This window comes from Poeciliopsis prolifica, unplaced genomic scaffold (assembly GCF_027474105.1).
Source record: "Poeciliopsis prolifica strain line A6 unplaced genomic scaffold, Auburn_PproV2 SCAFFOLD006, whole genome shotgun sequence".
Lineage (NCBI taxonomy): Eukaryota > Metazoa > Chordata > Actinopteri > Cyprinodontiformes > Poeciliidae > Poeciliopsis > Poeciliopsis prolifica.
In genome coordinates this window covers 9631821-9649589 of record NW_026562381.1, presented here as the reverse complement: position 1 = coordinate 9649589, position 17769 = coordinate 9631821, and the positions used below count along the sequence as shown (strand labels likewise).

Sequence of the window (17769 nt, the reverse complement as noted above, 5' to 3'; positions counted from 1 at the left end):
CTCACACAACCCTCCATCATAAAGCTGAAATCATTTTAATAAAAACAAAAACAAAACATCACAAGGTAAGGATAAAGGAAGTGATGGTGAATCCTTCCCTATAGTTAAAAGGTGAACGAAAAGAAAGAGATGATGTACTGTCATGATAGAGAGTCAATAGCTAATCTACCTGGATTACTTCAAAGCTGAAGGTGCTTTGGGAAAATATATAGCCTGACAGGCAAGAGTAAGACTTTGTGACATTGTTTGAACGTGCTGAAAGCTTTGTGTTCAAACTTTTCTTCAAAAAAAGAGAAAGACTTCATGATAAAACTTGGCTGGTTGTTTAAAGGCCTCTGGCCTGTTTTAATACAAAACTTATTTGATAAAAGACAACCTGACAGTTGAGGTTTTGCTCTAGAAGCCAACTTTGAGGTACCTTGCCGTTAAACGTTATTGTAAACTGTGGAAAGAGAAGAGCGAGAACGTTTTCACATTTCTCCTGCGGCTCACTAGGAAAGCTTTCTCGGCGTGGGCGATTTAGAAAAGTGTGAGAACTACAGACATATATGTGATGCACAGCAAAGAAGAACGGTTTTGAAGTCCATTTATCAAAATTATTTTGTTAAAGTTTGTTTGAGGAACAGAAACTTAATGAATGTGGAGCATTGAAAGTACTTGTTAGTTGTTTCTCAGTTGGGCATCTATACAGTGTAATAGATGGTCTGATTGAGCTCTGCAGTGAGGGGAGGAGATAAATAGCAGCAATTCTATTGTGGTTCTTAGTTGATGTAAGAAAAAAATGGGAAGAAAATGGATTCTGGAATGAAATAGACAAGAATAGTTGTTATTTTTAACACCAATACTTCTAACTTCCTCTTCATCTACCTTGTAGCTAAACCTTTAGTGTCTAATGTGTCATAAGTCCTGATTAATTTAAAGCTCGCTATCAACACCCAGCATCAACCTTCCTCACTGTTAAGGTAAGAAGTAATTATTCTTCTTCTAGTTGATTGTAGATTTGGTGTTTCTGGATTGCACTCTCTTTAAACTCTGTTTTCTAATCAGATAAAGTAATCACATTTGCATTCTTTAATTAACCAGAAAGGAGAAGAATGATGAGCATTGGGTTGAGGACCCTGCAATAAGCAGTTTTCCACTTGTGAATAGCACTCATTTTGACGTCCAAGTTGTGACGCCAACTGAGGCATCAAACATCGTCTGTAACTTAGTGGCAAATTACAGACTAATGTTTCAATGCTTATCTTGGTTAGATAAGCACTGAGAATCCCCCAAAACATTCCTAAAAAGCATGTAAGCCTCATATGTAAGCCTCATTCTTTATTCACTGTAAATAAAGAATTGCTTTGCACTAAATACTAATTACAGATAGATTTGTCAAATTAAAAAGACCCTTGCAACCCAAGCTGCAACAATTGGACTAAATGTTTTTTTTGTGTGTGTGTGTGTTTTTTTCACCATGGATAAATATTTGCATTTTTCCCAAAGTGGATGTGCTTTACCTGACCCTAAACCAAGGTCTCACTTTCTGTCTCACTCGCAACATTCTCGTCAAATTGCTGTATTCTTGGTCAAAATTCAATCCAGTTGGAGACGCAGTCACAGCTGCAAAAAGCCACTTGCACTTTGTTTGCCTTTGTTATTTTCTTGTGTTTATAGCTGACGTGGTGTGGCAGCCTAATGTGGATGTTCCTTACTCAATATTTAGTGACACTTAGAGGTCTAAGGGAGTAAAACTAATGTTTTGGGCCGATCTTTGTTTCTCCTGGTGGATGTGGATGAGTCATTTGGTTGTTTTTCTATTTTCATATCAGTTTTTAATTATTTTTAATTTTTAATCATATTGCTATCTTTTTCACATGTATAATAAAGTGGTTTACACTGTGATAGATTGACATAACTTTAATAATAAAACTGGTTCAAATCGGGACACAGTAGCGTAAATCCTGTGAATTTGAAATTGCAGAATGAAAATCTATTTCCAATAAATGATGTGTGACATAAAAAAGGTCTAAAGAGTGCAACCACCTGTGTGAGTGCAAATCCTCTGAGCGCTCCTCTCCAACATTAAGGTCTATTACTGAGCTTTTTTTTTCACATCACATACTGTGAAAGAGACCAAAGACAACTAGTTATTTCAGCTGGTTGTTTTAGAAAAAACTGTCAGAAGACTTGATTAAGTGTAAGAGCCGTTTCATTAACTTAACTCGCAGCAGGTATTTCAACTTAAACACAGGTGCAGCTTTATAACATCGCTAATTACTGCGTTTCCTTTATGGTTGCAAGCTTCACAGTTCTGACATTGCATCACTGGCATAGCCTCCATTAGTGATTTTAGTTACAGGAGAGCTTTTCCTGCTAGGGAGTTAAATGGCTGCTGTAAAAGGACTCAAACCGCTGCAAATAAAGTTCAAAGCAAGGATGTCAGTGGGGGTTCATCAGCCTCTATAAAAGACATTTCATCTGTAATGTCGACTCTAGGTAAGATGTGTTTATGTTCGCTCACTAGGCTCCAGCTACATTTTCTCCTTTTAACAAATTTTTTGACCTATGACGTTTAGTTTGGGTTGTTTCCTTGCTGATTTGATTTCTTTTCCACAAATCTAAGAGCTAAAACTAAGGATTATTTTTGTAACAGGAGATCAAAAATATTTTTAGATGCTAAACTTATTAGAGCAACCCCTGCAATAACAAAGTTTGTTGGACTCCTGATAATAATCATCTTTTGTCATTTTTGAGTATTTCTTCTAGAGGTTTACTTTCACCACAAACACGCAAGTCTAAAGCCAACATTTCATGCAGTGTGGCGTTTAGGTTGACTGTGTGAAAAAGAAAATGAGCCGTTAAAGTAAACTGTCTTGTTCAGATATTTAAAGGCTGACATAACCCTGAAAACCCACTTACAGTCTAAAAAATGTTGTCGCTTTCCGCTTTTATGAAACGCTGCTCCTTCTTTGGTTGAAAGGCTTTTATTTACCATGTTTCAAATATATCATGCTTACGTTTATGTGTGTGAGAGCATGAAAGTATGTTAGCCTTACTCTTTATTGAGGAGTGCATTTGGAAGGCCGTTCGTCTCCGCGTGCTCGCGGACACACGCATGAATCTGCACACGCAGACACACAAGGCTGGCGTGTTTCAAATATGAAAGTGCATTTCAGGGAAAGGCTTCTACTGAGGAGAGAGAAAAGATGCAGCAGAATGCCTCTTCAGAAAGGGAGAGTGGGAGGGTGAAGCTGAACCTAATGTTATAGATAGCATTGCAATCGGTTGGACTGGATATTGTGCGGGTAAGATAAGAATACAGAGGCTCACACCCTCTGAGAGGAAGATATATTGACTAACCCGAGAAATATTTTAACCGCTACATCCGAGTGACTTCAGAGTTTGGGTTAAAACAACAATATGATTCTTAAAGGATGATGTGCTCAGGAATTATGTAAAAATGTATGTACAGGACAAATGAATAAATCATGAAATCATTAAAATAAAAGTTATTAGAGTTTATAATTAGTTAAATGCGTTTCTTGTGTTTATAGCTAACGTGGTGTGGCAGCCTAATGTGGATGTTCCTTACTCAATATTTAGTGACACTTAAAGGTCTAAGTGTCACTAAATATTGACACTTAGTGACACTTAGACACTCTAATACCACACCATTGTATGATCCGTGCTCATACAATGTCACCATTTTGTCAAACTCGTCCTTCCAGCGGGGCCAACACGATCTATTGAACTTCATTAGCTTAGCTTGATTCTTTGAAAATCTTTAATTCTCTGGAAAGTTCTGGAAACTTTCTGTGTGTTCATTGGTGGAATTTTACAATGAGACAACATGAAAGCAGGAGAGTCATCCAGGCCATGCTGTGGATGAAGTTGAAGAATTGATTGAATGCCACACAGAGGAAGTTGGTCTCTGATTGCATCTTCCAATTCGAGAAATGGCTAAAGGGCAATTCCGCCTTATTTTTCACTACCCAGAGCATCTTTAATCAGCTCTAGTCTAAGAACTATGAATCTCAGGCACTTTGTACTTGGATTAGATTATTCAATAACATTTTCAGGATATTTAAAATTCTGTGTGAGATCTGTGAAACCTTTATTTGATATCTGAAGACGCTATAAAGGGCAAGTTTAGCGTTTTTCATGCATCTGAACCACATTAAAACAGCTCCAGCTCAAAAAGAAAAACTTTTCTTTTCACCTAATAATTTAGTTAAAACATGAACTAAATTATTTTGGACTGACATTTGTGCCTCCAGACAATTCTGTCTTGGATGTCTGCATACAATTTGATTTCATGTTTCATCTTTGCTCTTTGACCTGCACTGTCTAAGTGCAAAGTGTTTTATAAATAACTTCGTGGAAAATCCTCATCAGAAATAAAGACTTTCAAACATCTGTCTGTGTGTTAGTTTATAAAGTTTCTGAAAAAAAAATGTTTTTCAATAATATTTGAATCTATTGAATAGGTCTGTATGCAAGGGAAAGCAAATAAAACAGTTTGCTTGCCCTGTGTGGGCCCTGCATGGTAATAGTTGTAAAGAGCAAAGTCCTGCTTCTTTTTTCTGATCCAGCGTCAATTGAGTCACATCAACCTCCGTCAGTCAGCGCTTGCCTGCATGTGCCAGCATAACTGATTACCAGCTTGCAATTCCACGTTGATGACTCAGCTCATCCTGCTTATTCCAGCATATTTATTTTATACGAGTAGCACAGACACAAGAGAGAGAGAGAGAGTGCTTCCCCCACCGTCTAATGCAAAACCACAGGAGATGTCAGAGAACAAAGCATAGACAGTGGTGTATACTGAGAAACCCCCGCTTCAGCTGGTATGAAAATCCAATATTTCCATTAGACGAACCAAATGAGATTAAAAACAACTAACCATTGCATAGTTTAAATAGTTTTTTTGGAAATTAAGCAATGTTTTTAGATGAAAATTAAGAAAGAAAATACTGGGGCTTTTATTTAGATAATTATTGAATGTATCACATGAACACAGTTGCACAGTTCCATTATTATTCCACTTTTTGAACGGGTTACTAATCAGATTATTAATTCACAAATTTGGATATTTGATAAAAATCTATCGTCTGAAAATACTCTAAACCCAAATGATGTTCACATTTGAATTGTGGACATTTACTATGGGAACGAAATGAGTTGTACCTGGTAGAAGTGGCTGTCCTGTCATTCCTATAGGAGGCATCCCCATGTTGTTCATAGCAGCTGCCCAGGGGTTGGGGTCAGACATGGGCATCGTCATCGAGTTGGAGTCCATCGTCATGTTACAGATCCCTTCTGCAGAGAAAACAAAAAAATATATTTTTTTTTCGTCAAACGAGCAAACAGCCTGAATCACCAATGACTGTATGACTTCAATAGGAGAGTATTCACCTCATTTTATGACTTATTCCTATGCAAAGCCTTTAAACCCTAATAATGTGCATCATTTCATCACATCAAAAAAACTTGATGTTATATAGACAAAATATGATCCTGTACGGGGGCCAAACCCTCATTAAGTTAATCATAACAGTAACAGTAAGGTATGGCCATATTACTGGTGTCAAGGTACACTGAGGTTTAAAATCTTACGGCTCAAAAAAACAAACAAAAAAAAAAACACTAAAACCCCTCAGGCATGCAGCTCTTAAGGTTTAAAGTTTAATAAAATGCCAGGGAAGAATGTTTTCTCTTCTGGAGCACAGAAAAATGAGATTCTGCACAACCCCAGTGTGTTGCTGCTCACTAATGGTCAAGTGGCTGAGAGAAAGCAACTACAAATTCAATGGCTTACAAGAAAACATAATTTTTCCATTTTGAAATATTTCTGGTTGTGAAAAACAGCTAGAGATTGCTTACATGAGCAAACAGCCTGACTACTTAATCAGCTAATACCAGCTTGCTATGATTTTTGATAATGAATTTAAATTATTAAGTGAATCTTCAAATATGTATTTACCAAAATCACATGTGTGATTTATGTAAATATGACCAATGTCATAGTGGAGATATTTACCAACAAAGGAGATGAAATTATTGCTTTCCTGTTTCCAAAAATACAATCAGATCAGATTTTGTGGAAATACCAAAAAGTAAAAAGGTAGTTTTACTAAAGTTTACCATAAAGTGAAAATCTAGCATCAAGATTAAATGAGAGAGTTATTGAGATGAATAGTTAATCTAGCAATCAGCTACCACATAAAGCACTAATATCCTTCTTGGAAAAAAAATATAAAGTTCCATACTTTTAAGAAAGACCTGAGAAGCCTAAATTAAACAGCGTAAAAATGACTTTTCAGAATTTATATGTTAGTGTAAAGCTGAAGTGACAGTGTTTTAAAGTCAGTTTTCAGCCCACAATTGTTGCTTTGTCTGTTCTCTGAGGGGAGAGGAGGCCACCGCTAGTTTGCAGTCAGTCTCTGAACACTGATTTCAACAGTACTGTCACGGAGAATCTGAGTGCTGCTGTTTGTTTGGTAGCTTCAGCTGGCCGGCCTTTTGACACTTCCTGTCTCAGTGACTAGCACTGAGAGCCCACTGGAAATTATACTGTATCACAGAGGAATAGCTTCAACTCAATTTCAAAATGTTCTTTGGACAAGTAAAGGTTGACGAATGGGATTAGATTAGTAATAACATAGAAATGAACAGCAGTGCATCCTCTGCTCTGCTTTTCTTTGCAGGCCACAGAAAATAATGTCTAAAACTAGATTATTATGGTGCTAAGCATAACTCCTGATGCCATTAGTTACTCCTCAGACAGTCTGTAACTAAAATGTTGATAAATCTTCTATTTATCTTCTACATTATGCACACATCTTGCCAAACCAACAGCCACCAGAGTTTGTGCATTCGAGTGCTTCATAATAAAGCAAATGCATTCAGGACTGCACAATAAAACCCCTGCAAGAAGGTCAACATGTACACATCATATGTCAACTGGCAGCTCATTCTTCTTGTCTGCAGTCTATTTCACAGCTCTAAATGCTCTTTAATTCTCTCCTCTAGTCGACCTCTTTCTCTCTGACAGACCTGTAAATTGCTGTGACTGCTGGCCAAGGCAGACTGCCCTCTTCTACAATGCCAAAGCAAGCACAACTGTTAATAATGAGAAGAGCTGCACTCTGCACACACTTTACTCTACAGAAGGTCTCAGGCAGAGCACACCTTAGAGCCAACAGGTATGAATGTATGTGCTTCTGTCTGAACACAAGCCAATATATTGGTATTCTCGGTGTTGAGACACAGCTGGCAATGTGTAATAATGCTGTCTGCCTCTTTGCCTTCTCTCTGAGTCACTAATTGCAGAGCTGTCTGCTGTCGCTGCCACAGAGAGGCCTGATAAAACCAAGCATGCCTGTGTGTCGCTGTGATAATGCTGCTGACGAGGACTTCACAGGCTTGTTAACGAACGCAGCCCTATTAACTGGGGACACTTTTCCAGGAGTTAAAATGAAGGAGGAGAGGAGCACTGAGGAGCTATTTTATAGCTGTTTTATTACAGTTTTACAGTACATTAACCAGACTCTCCAGAGAGCTTGTGAGTACACTCACTCCCAGTTGGACAGGTGATGTCTTCTGGTTAGAGAAGTCCTTTAGTTTCCCTAAAAGCTAAATTAGAATAAATTGTGTCCATAATATGAATAATTTACAGACTGATGATGGATGAATGAATGATGAAGAGAAAGAAGATGGAGAGATGATTGACAAATTGATGAATGATGATTGACAGATGAATGGATGATGAATTATAGATAATATATGGATGATTGGATGAAGAATAAGTGGATGGATGATGGCTGGATGATCAATGAATGGATGATGGCTGGATGATGAAATACACATTACTGATAGATGGTAAATGGATAACAAATTGATTGATGAAGATGGATGGATAAACCAATAAATGGATTGGTGAACAAATGGATGGATGACAAAAATTGATGGATGATGAACAGCTGAATGGATAGGCAGATAAAATCCTGCATTTGAGGGTTTTTTGAAGTTGTTTCTTTTTCCTTAAGCATATTTTATTAAAACAAGTCATCATGTGTGACTTCTGGAACAGCTTGGAACGAACAAGCAAACAGCTTGACATAAATAATAATTTTTAATATTGCTTGAATTTTTCAAACCATTTGTCTGAAAGCCAGTGAAACACTAAACACCAATAATTGCTGCAAAACATTCTGCTCATCTGTTCTCAAAATGCAAGCTAAAAATATAATAAATCCCACTTATTATTTTATCTAATAGGTTGCTAGATAAAAACAGAAGCAGAATCCATTTTAGTTCCTCACCAGACATATAGAGTACATATTGATTGTGCAGCTCAAATTAAAGTCCCACGCACTTAATCGATTCAGTCAGAAATGTTCAAGTGTTCTTGAAGTGGAGGTCAAGTTATCTCCACTATGCTAGCCTCTTGACCCTGCTGACAAAGTCTCCATTGGAGCCATTCATCCCACAATTCATGTGTCTACTGCAGTACACATTCATTTAGGTCTCTCATTTTCCACTCCAATTTGTTTTCACCACACAGAATCACACATCAGTGGTCAATCCACTCTCCTATTTTCACAATAATCTCATTTATTTGATCATATTGTATTCTGGGAGGTGAACCTGTGCATGTTCACCCCTCAGTACTTTTGATATGACAACATGCCCTTGAGGGCAACAGTTTAGTCCCCTAAACGTGCCATGTGACACTCATGGATTGATATGTGGAGTCCAGTAAGGAATAGCAAACAGCTGCGGACACACAGGGGCTGCAAATGCATGAAAACACAGATAGACGCACACAGGTTCACCTTGGCGGAAAGGAGAACCAGCAGCAAAAGCTGTCAATAAGGAAATCAATGTCAGTAAATATCCAACAATGAAACGTGAAGATGAGGTCTTAGCTAAGCCATTAACATGCACATCCAGCTGAAGAGCTCAGAGCAAGGGTAAATGAAAGATAGAAGAAGAATCAATAGAAATAATAATTATAATAAAAAAAAAAAAGATTTTCGGCTGTTAGCTGAAATGACTGTTTCATGCAAATGCCAAATCTAATAACACAATTGGAACAAACTTAGCATGTGTAGCCCAAGACCTCCTGACACTGAGATCTAAATGTGGAGCTCTGAAGACTGGAACTTAATAAGTCAATCTGGTCAAGCTTGGCTGCATTTAAATAGAGGTGCAGAGGTCATACTTCCCCCTTTTCTCATGGGATGGGCTGACACCATTTCAAAATGCAAAGCTTCGAAATACAGTAAAATGAACAGGATAATAATATGTGTCTTGCTTTCATTAGGCTACATATTTTAGCACATTAAAAAGTGATCTGGATAATCCCTTTTGAGATTTTAAAAACCAAATATTAGACAAATTCATTTTATTTTAGTAATTTAACTAAAAAGTGAAATGCACAGATTTATTCAAACACAGTGATGTACCTAAGCATTTATTTTGGTTCATATTGACTCAGAGTCAATATTTTTAGAGTCAAAAAGACAAAACAGCTAAAGAAGCTGGCTAAACTAAATTAACGTTTCAAATTTACTGAGATTAAAATGTTTATATAAAGAGATTTTATAAGTCAAACTACGTTCGGAGAATAACACAGGCCACCTGTATGAAAGCAACCTTTACCACCAGAGTATATTGTTTGCATTCAGGATATTGCCCATGGCAATTAAAGCAATAGTGATTTCCATTCAGCTCGGGCCCATCCAGCCCAAAGCTTTCCTGATACTCATTCTCTGCAGGCTGTGACCAGCTTTTAGCTTCCCTAAAATTCCCCCAGGAGGTAGATAGGAAATTAAGTCATTTAAAGGCCCATTGGCCGTAAGCCCCAACAGCAGGCAGAGAGAGAAAGACGCTGGGGGCCATTTAGTCTAAAATGTGCATGGTTTTAACAGCTAACCAGAGATTTATGATGGTCCCTGGAGAGTAAATTCAAGGGGGACCGAAAGAGATTAGGGATGGAGATAAAATGAGAAAGAAAACGTTGCCTTTAATGGGGGGGGTTGCGATGCTGATGTAAGAGAATGACAAAGGAAGCAGGTGAAATGATGGAAGCATTTCGAGCTCACGTTCATACACAGCAACAGCTGATGAAATGCAGAAGACCAGCCTTAAAAACAGCAACTATTTTATTCAGTCAGTCTTTAAGTTTTGGTTAAAAAAAACAAAACAAGAAGAAGAGTATTGACTGGTTTCTGCTTTCCTAAAACTGGAAAATGAACACGGTCAGCTGAATAAGTCAGCATTTTAACACAGACAGGCACATCATTAGTGGAAAAAAAAACATCAGCCCAGATTCTTGTCTAAACATTTAATCAAGCATTTATTCAGAGCAATAAAAAGCAGCAACAACATGTCTAAGTTCAGGGAGCTTTAAATGAGTGACTGTTACTTCTGTCAGCTCATTAATAGTGGCCAGTGCTCATGTATCCTGTTCTCTCTCTACACAGAGATATCTGTCGTTACTCCTCACCACTCAGAAACACCAAACTTTCTACATAAAAACTCTGTAGTGGTGACCTATTATGCTTTCTTCAACAGGTTAAGATAAGTCTTTGGGCAATGCAAAACATGTTCTTTAAATTTTTCTGCACAAAATTGTTCTTATTTTAGTCTGGTCAGTTCTGACTGCTTTGAATTCATCTCAGAATGAACTGATTTTGTCGCTTTAAATCCAAATAAACTGCTGCTGGCCACATCCCCTAACTCACATGTGAAAACGCCTGCAAAAGGATGTGCCATTATTCTTGAAATGGCACATAAAGCCTTATATCTTTGAAAAGCAGAAGTGGAGCCTCCTGCACAACCAACCAGAATGCACCAAATGGTTTCTTTAAGTCAATAACAACACCTTTGTCTTTTCTAGAATATTGCCCATGGCAATTAAAGCATCATTGTACAGTGCATACAGAAGCAAAACCAGCTGACCACTATTATTATATACCTATTATCATTATATATTATATTAAAGGTTCAGATGAGTGGTTTGAAAGCCTAATACAGCGACCATTGTTTTCAATGGTCGCTGTACAGAAGGGGTGAGTGCCCGCTCTGGGTCAGGGACGGGGTCCTTCCCCAAGTGAAGAAGTTTATGTCTATCAGAATCTTTTTCATGAATGAGGGAAAAACGGGAGTTAGAGGTGGATTGGGGCAATGTCTGCACTGTTCTGTGAAGAGAAAGCAGAGCTGAAAGATGAATTTACTGGTCAAACTATATTCCCTCCCTCATCTTTGGTCTGAGTGGTGACCAAAAGAACAAGATAGAGGGCTGAAGCAGAAGAAAAGAGTTTCTTCCACAGGTATCTGTACTCTCCCTTAGCGACTCCTCTGCATCGAGAGGAGCCAGAAGAGCCTCTGGTTAGGATGCCTCTTTGATGAGGTGTTCCAGTAACAATCCACTGTGAGGAAACCCGGAGGACTATATTTCTCAGCTGGAATGGGAACGTGTTGGCATTCCCTAGAGGAACTGGGCCAAATGGTAGGGAAGAGGGAAGTATGGGTCTCCTTGCTTAGGCTGTTGCCCTTGTAACCAAACCCTGAATTAATAGGAAGACAATAGGTGAATTGAAATATACATCAGAGATTGCTTTTGTATTCCTTTTGTTTTGTGGCTAACAATGTGGTGGCTGGCTGGGCATGGCTGTGGGAGAAATGTGTGTTTTCCAAGTAAACAATATAATCAGGAACCCATGCCAACGCCTAATTTAGACATTAATGACCAGGATGGCGAAGCTCCAGACAAGGGAGGTAATTGCAAGGATGGAAAAGAAAAAATATGTTATTATTATTATCATATTTAACAACCACTTCTTGTTTTTCAAAACACCTTCCAGACAGTATTAAAATCAATGTTACTGCAGTGACCCATTTCAGGACCTAATATTAATCAAAGCAATAAAATACTCCATTAAATGTATTTTATTGGATATGATTTTAGTTTTATTTCTCAATTTAAAAAGTTAACCACCCCAAAATATACAGATAATATGATATTAACCTCTCAGGCTGTAGCACATGTAAAAAAGTGGAAACAATATTAATATTCATTTCTTAGCAGTGAAATATAGAGCTTAACAGGACCTGTTTAGGATTAACCACTCATCATTAGCTTATCAAACTCATAATGACAGCAAACACTAAATAGAACAAGCATATTTACAGCAACCATTACATTTAACTGGTGCTTGTTCAATATTTTGCAACATATTTCACCGGATTTAACTGAGACCCTCACTTGGTTCTCTATTTTAGCAGACAACGATCCGTCTCATGCGTCTTATTAATCTAATTAAGATTACTATAGCAGTATTTTTGTCTTTGTCTTAATCCTGATTATTTGTCGACTTTGTGGGTTTCTCCAGTTTTTTTTCTTCTTTTTTGCATCTAGAGCATTATTAGATCTTGTGCTGTGAAATGATCAAAATTCAATATTGAGAAAACAGATTAACTTTATTAAATTTCCCTACCTGCCCCTGAACCAAAGAAGAATGAATAAATCTCTGAATATTTGCCGTTGACTCCTGAGCCTTCCACATAGTATTAAAGATGAAGTCTGGCATTTTCCATTTGAAAGACTGTGTGAAGTCTGCATACTTATGCACACAAACAGAAAGCCTCGCTAACCTTTTTTGACCTTAATCTTCTCCTGAATGCAAGTCTGCGTGTTTGTGTTTGTGAGTATCAGAGGTGGTGAGAAAGAGAAAAAAGAAAACCTCCATGCATTTTCATAAGAATCTCTGATTATTTATGGAAACACTTTCAAAGTAGATCCATTTTTTTTTATTAAGGTACACATTTTCAGTGTCTGTTTAATAATGTATGACTGCCCTTTTCTCCAGTTCTTTGATCTGTTAATTAAGATGAAGCTGCTAGGGGTCTGATGATTAGTGGTAGCACAGTGAGGAGCCCCCTGAATGTTATAATACACCGGTGACAATAACGTGAGGATGTAAGGAGGACAGAAGAAGCCAGAAGACAGTCTGACCTCAAGGAGGGAATAAACTTGGAGAGGATCTCCCTCTGCTGTTATTTTTTTAATTGCCTCAACTCATTACAGCGACTAAAAACTGGAAAAAATTGTCCAAAACGGAGAAATAACTACATTATGCAGATTTTAGAGTTTGATGCATACTTTTCTGTTTCATTCTTTTAAATAAAATGTTCTGCTAATAAAAAGGAAAAGCAAAGTTGACAAGTTCACTTCAGCCAGACTGGCTCTGAAATAATGAGATTCAGGTACGTTAGGAAATTAGTACGGTAATATTTAATCAGCTGTTTGTCTTAAATCGTTGCATGTTTGTTTCAGTGGAAACTGTTCGAAACTTGCCTCAATCCAGAAACTAAATGACCAAATAAATGACATCCTGCATGAGTTTTCTGCAGTTTTTAAAGTGAATTTAAGGGAAATTTGCAACAAAGAAACTTTTAAGAAAGCAAATCATATTCAGTGTTTCACAATTTGGTTGCTGTAGACACCAAGCCCATTTGATGGTTCCAAAGGTTAAATGACAGGCTACAAAATTAGGACTGCAAAAGCCAACATGAACCCAATCCTCAGCAAAGGTGAACTGTCAATTCCTTAGTCCAGGACTAATGCATATTTAATGCTATTCAATTGACTGCAACAGTCAATCAAAGTCCAAGGGCATCAAAACAAACCTTTCCTGGAGAAGTGAAATAATTCACAATTTCACACCCATGACCCACAGAGATCCTCATCAGAATGTGATCTGTTTATGTGCGTCACAAAAGTAGTTTAAAACATTTATTAGGAGTTTATGAGCCCATGCACCAAATCAGAGAAGATGAGAGTCTGATAGGAAGCCAAACAGTCCAATAGAACCTACATCAATCACTTAGACACATCAAAAATAATTTTTTTAGAACATAAAATTGGCAGAAAAAAAACAATAACAAAAAAACAAATGGAATGAGATTGCATGGATGGATTCAAAACAGTTATATTAAATTCATTTATATAACAACAATTCACAACAAATATTTTTGACCAGATACATTTTTCTTCCAGTTATACAGAAATATACATATCTAATAAATTTGTTTTTCATTTGCTAAAAATGGTGCATAAACAATGTTTACCATTTAAACAGGATTTTCCTAACTATGAAAATAAGTAAGATCCGATCTGTGAGAGCATCATACAACTGTCTTCAGTCAGAGGCATCTTTAGATACGTTGTCAGAATGACAGCATCTCCATCCACAATGATTCTCTCAAGACACTTCGATGCACAAAGTATCTTGAGATACAGCAATATTTAATCTCCATTTGGGAAAGATAAATTACATTTGAATTGAATTAGTTTTGGGTTCAACAAAAGCAGCTCTGCTAGCTACATTTGTCACAATAAAATGATAAAATCATCTTCTAAGGCCTTTTTTATCTAAGAATGTGTACTAGGCTTGTGCATACATATGATGCTGAGCAGCTGTTTATTTCTGAAATGACAACCAGCCAAAGAAAAAGTCCTATTGACATTCAACATTTACATGAATCTCACGAAGAAGGAGTCTAGAAGACTACAAACCCTCATAATAGGCAGATTACTTGTAGTAAACAACCTCAATTTCAGCTGCCTTATCAGGAGGCATTTTATACAAACAGAGCAAAGGCCCTTGTGTTTGTGTCAATGCTGTCAAGGAGGAACATCTGCTCCTGAAAAGGCGAAAGCTCTTCCGCGCCTTATCGGACCGAGAGAAGAGACGGACATGAACAGATTACTCAGATATCTTGGGATGAGAAAAGGAATGAGAGATAAAACCACACGAAAAAGAGAAAAAGCTTACAAACAGGGCTGTAAAGTCCCCACATCAAGGCTATCAAAGCTCTCTGAATAATGTGTTATGATAATGATGTGAGGTTCTGAATAGAGGCTGTAATACAAGATTTTGTATCGCTCCATGTGTGGAAAAAGAGAGTTTTAACAGAAAAAAACCAAAGGCAGTTCTGAAAAGTTGATGTTTGAGTCATGCAGATAGTGGCTGAACTGTGAGGTCCAAGTATCAGCAGCAGTCTGCCTCTGACTAAACCCAGCAAACTCAGGCTCAAGATGGAGCATAAAATTCGTTTTAGTCATTAAATTCCTCTATATTTGAAACTGCATAAGATCCTAATTGTTTCAATGGTTCTGAATAGTAACGAGCTGCTCAGAAACTCACAAATTACTTATTCTAGTGTAAATATTAACACCAGATTGCAATAGGCTGTAAAACTCTGATTTGTTTGTCTCCAGTCAGAACAAATAAAACAATATGTTAAATAAATTAAAACAAATAAAAAAAATTTGAACCATCTTGAAAACTATATTTAGAACTACATTTTATAAATTTTTTTCTAGGATGTTACAGCTACAGAAGCCAGAGTCCAAAGAAAAGCTCTAAAAGACGTTCAGGACGCTGAGGAAATATTCATCAAGACAACTTTAAAGCACACATCAAAGTCTTGCTGCTTTGAAGCGAAGTAAAAAGAAAAGAGGGGAGAATTTGAGTGTTTGCACAGGACTTAAAGGGATGCAGCTTCTCATATATGTGCAGATGGGTGTTTAACTTCTCTGGTTCTGCTTGAGCTGCTGCACCATCAAGTTCTCTGTATGCAAATGGTTTGAAACTTAAATTTTGTTGAAACTAAATAAATGTGACAGCAGCCATTGTTTTAAGACTTCAGAAACAAGCTTACTTCTGACAAAACAAAACAGACATTTTCAGCACTATAATTTTCCACATAATGACAAAAAAAAAAAAGATGTGAATGTTTTTACACCTGAAAGTGGCGCTAACGAAGGCACTGGCAGTCTGACAGGATGTAGTAGCCAGCTGATTGACCATATCTTGTCACGAAACATCTGCTGCTGATCTGTAGGAATGATGAGCTCTGAGACGAACATGTTCGCGGATGTGGCTGACATCCTTCTGTATTCACTGACAGCAATGAAGATTCAGCCAATCACCAAGAGACTGATTATTGTTCTGCAGTTTTGCGACATCTGCGAGAAAAGTACAACACAGCGGGGACATGTGGAGAACATACATTGGAGTAGATGTGTCTCTTTATCAGCTGCTAACTTATCAGTCAAACCCCTAACCCATGACATGAAACTGCTGTCTTATTAATTTAATATGCACATAATGAACCAGAGCAGGTTTATCAAGCTTGATGAAGCAAATTATGCTGCACATTGTCAATGCACATTTAATTCAAAATACCCAGCTCACACTGACACCAAAGGGGTTAAAGACACAAAGACCTGGTGATCTCATTACAGAGCAGAAGGGAAATTGTCTCATTTTAATTTGCAAAGGATGGAAAGCACCTATTTGACTGTTCTGTTGGAGAGAAGATGAGAAGCAGGGAGACAGATTCTGACATATTTCTTAAAAGTAGCCAAGATGTCACATCATTAAATAGTGATTTGTGAGAAGTCAATTTGATGGTACAGATGTAGAGAGGTAGACCATTACTAGCGCATCAATCTAAAAAAATGGGACAGACGCAATAGGCTATTTGATTATTTCAAGCTGTGCAGAAGGAGAAGATAAAACCCGCCATGAGTCCTGAGGGACCTGAGCCAACAATTTATGCAATAGTTAAGAGCTTAAAAACAAACCTGATGAAGTACATCTAATTCTGCATGCATTTAAAGCACATGTAACAAGGCTTCAATAAAGAATGCTCTCCGTTTTATTAGACAGCTTGCAGAGACCAATCTGAAATTGGCTGCAGCATCTCATCAGCATTTATATTGACGAAGCTACAGCACAGATACATGAAATAGTGCAGCAATGCAAACAAGGTGCAATGCTACACTATCAGGGTTTAATCATAAGTGTAGTAAACATATGGTGGGAACATAGAGGGAACATAGAGTAAAATTCATTAATAGTTATGTTTTTGATTCATCTTTCAAGGTTTAGTTTACAAATGACCAAGAAAGGGGAAAAGCACAAAATGAAAAACCAACAATCTCTGGTCCTTCCTGGAATTAGTTTATGTAGAAATAAACTTTATTTGAAAACTAAAACAAATGCTGGAGTTCAAACAGACACCTTGTTTCTAGCAAGCTTTGTGACGTTAACAATTGTTTGGTCTAGTTGAGAGAATCTGAACTAAACTGATATCAAAATTAACTTATTTAGTGACTGTGGACACAAATAAAAACGTATGTGTCATTAGCAAACATAATACATATGCTAAAATATGTTATAGCACTCCATAACCATATACAGTGAACCCTCAGTATTCAACAACCCATTTTCTTTCAGAAATTTTAGATATGCTCTATGGAAAAATCCCTGTCGTCTGTAGATATTGAATAAAAGTGGCTCGAGAAGAGAGCCTTGAGGATTCCCACTTTTTTGTGTTTGCTCTTTGTCTGTCAAGAGTAATGTGAACTATTTTAGAAAAGAATCATAGAGTTCTAACAGTTTATTTAGAAAAACAAATAAAAATGCTGCATAGCTTCACGCTTCTATCTGGGAGACAAACTGAAGTGTCTATATGGCGTAAAAAATTAACTATGATCAAATGTGTTCAGTTAAAGCAGACAACAAAAAACATATGTCATGATTTTTAGATTACATGTCATCTTTCCATCATTTCACACCAGATATTATGATTGCGATCAGTAATTATTATTTTTAGCTTACTTATTGCACCATGCTCCTTCTCAGATTATAACAAGTCCAAATATTGATACAATCAAGCAACTGGAAGTGTGTGGAAACATAT

The 17769-nt window shown here is 37.1% G+C and overlaps 1 protein-coding gene across 1 annotated transcript in view; it reads right to left on the bottom strand.

The window, feature by feature from the left end:
- LOC129360431 (ecto-NOX disulfide-thiol exchanger 2-like) overlaps positions 1-17769 on the bottom strand; it is a 179459-nt gene that overhangs the window by 59053 nt on the left and 102637 nt on the right. The window contains 1 exon segment of the mRNA XM_055030644.1: positions 5173-5304. Within this exon segment, the coding sequence (XP_054886619.1) occupies positions 5173-5304 (132 nt within the window).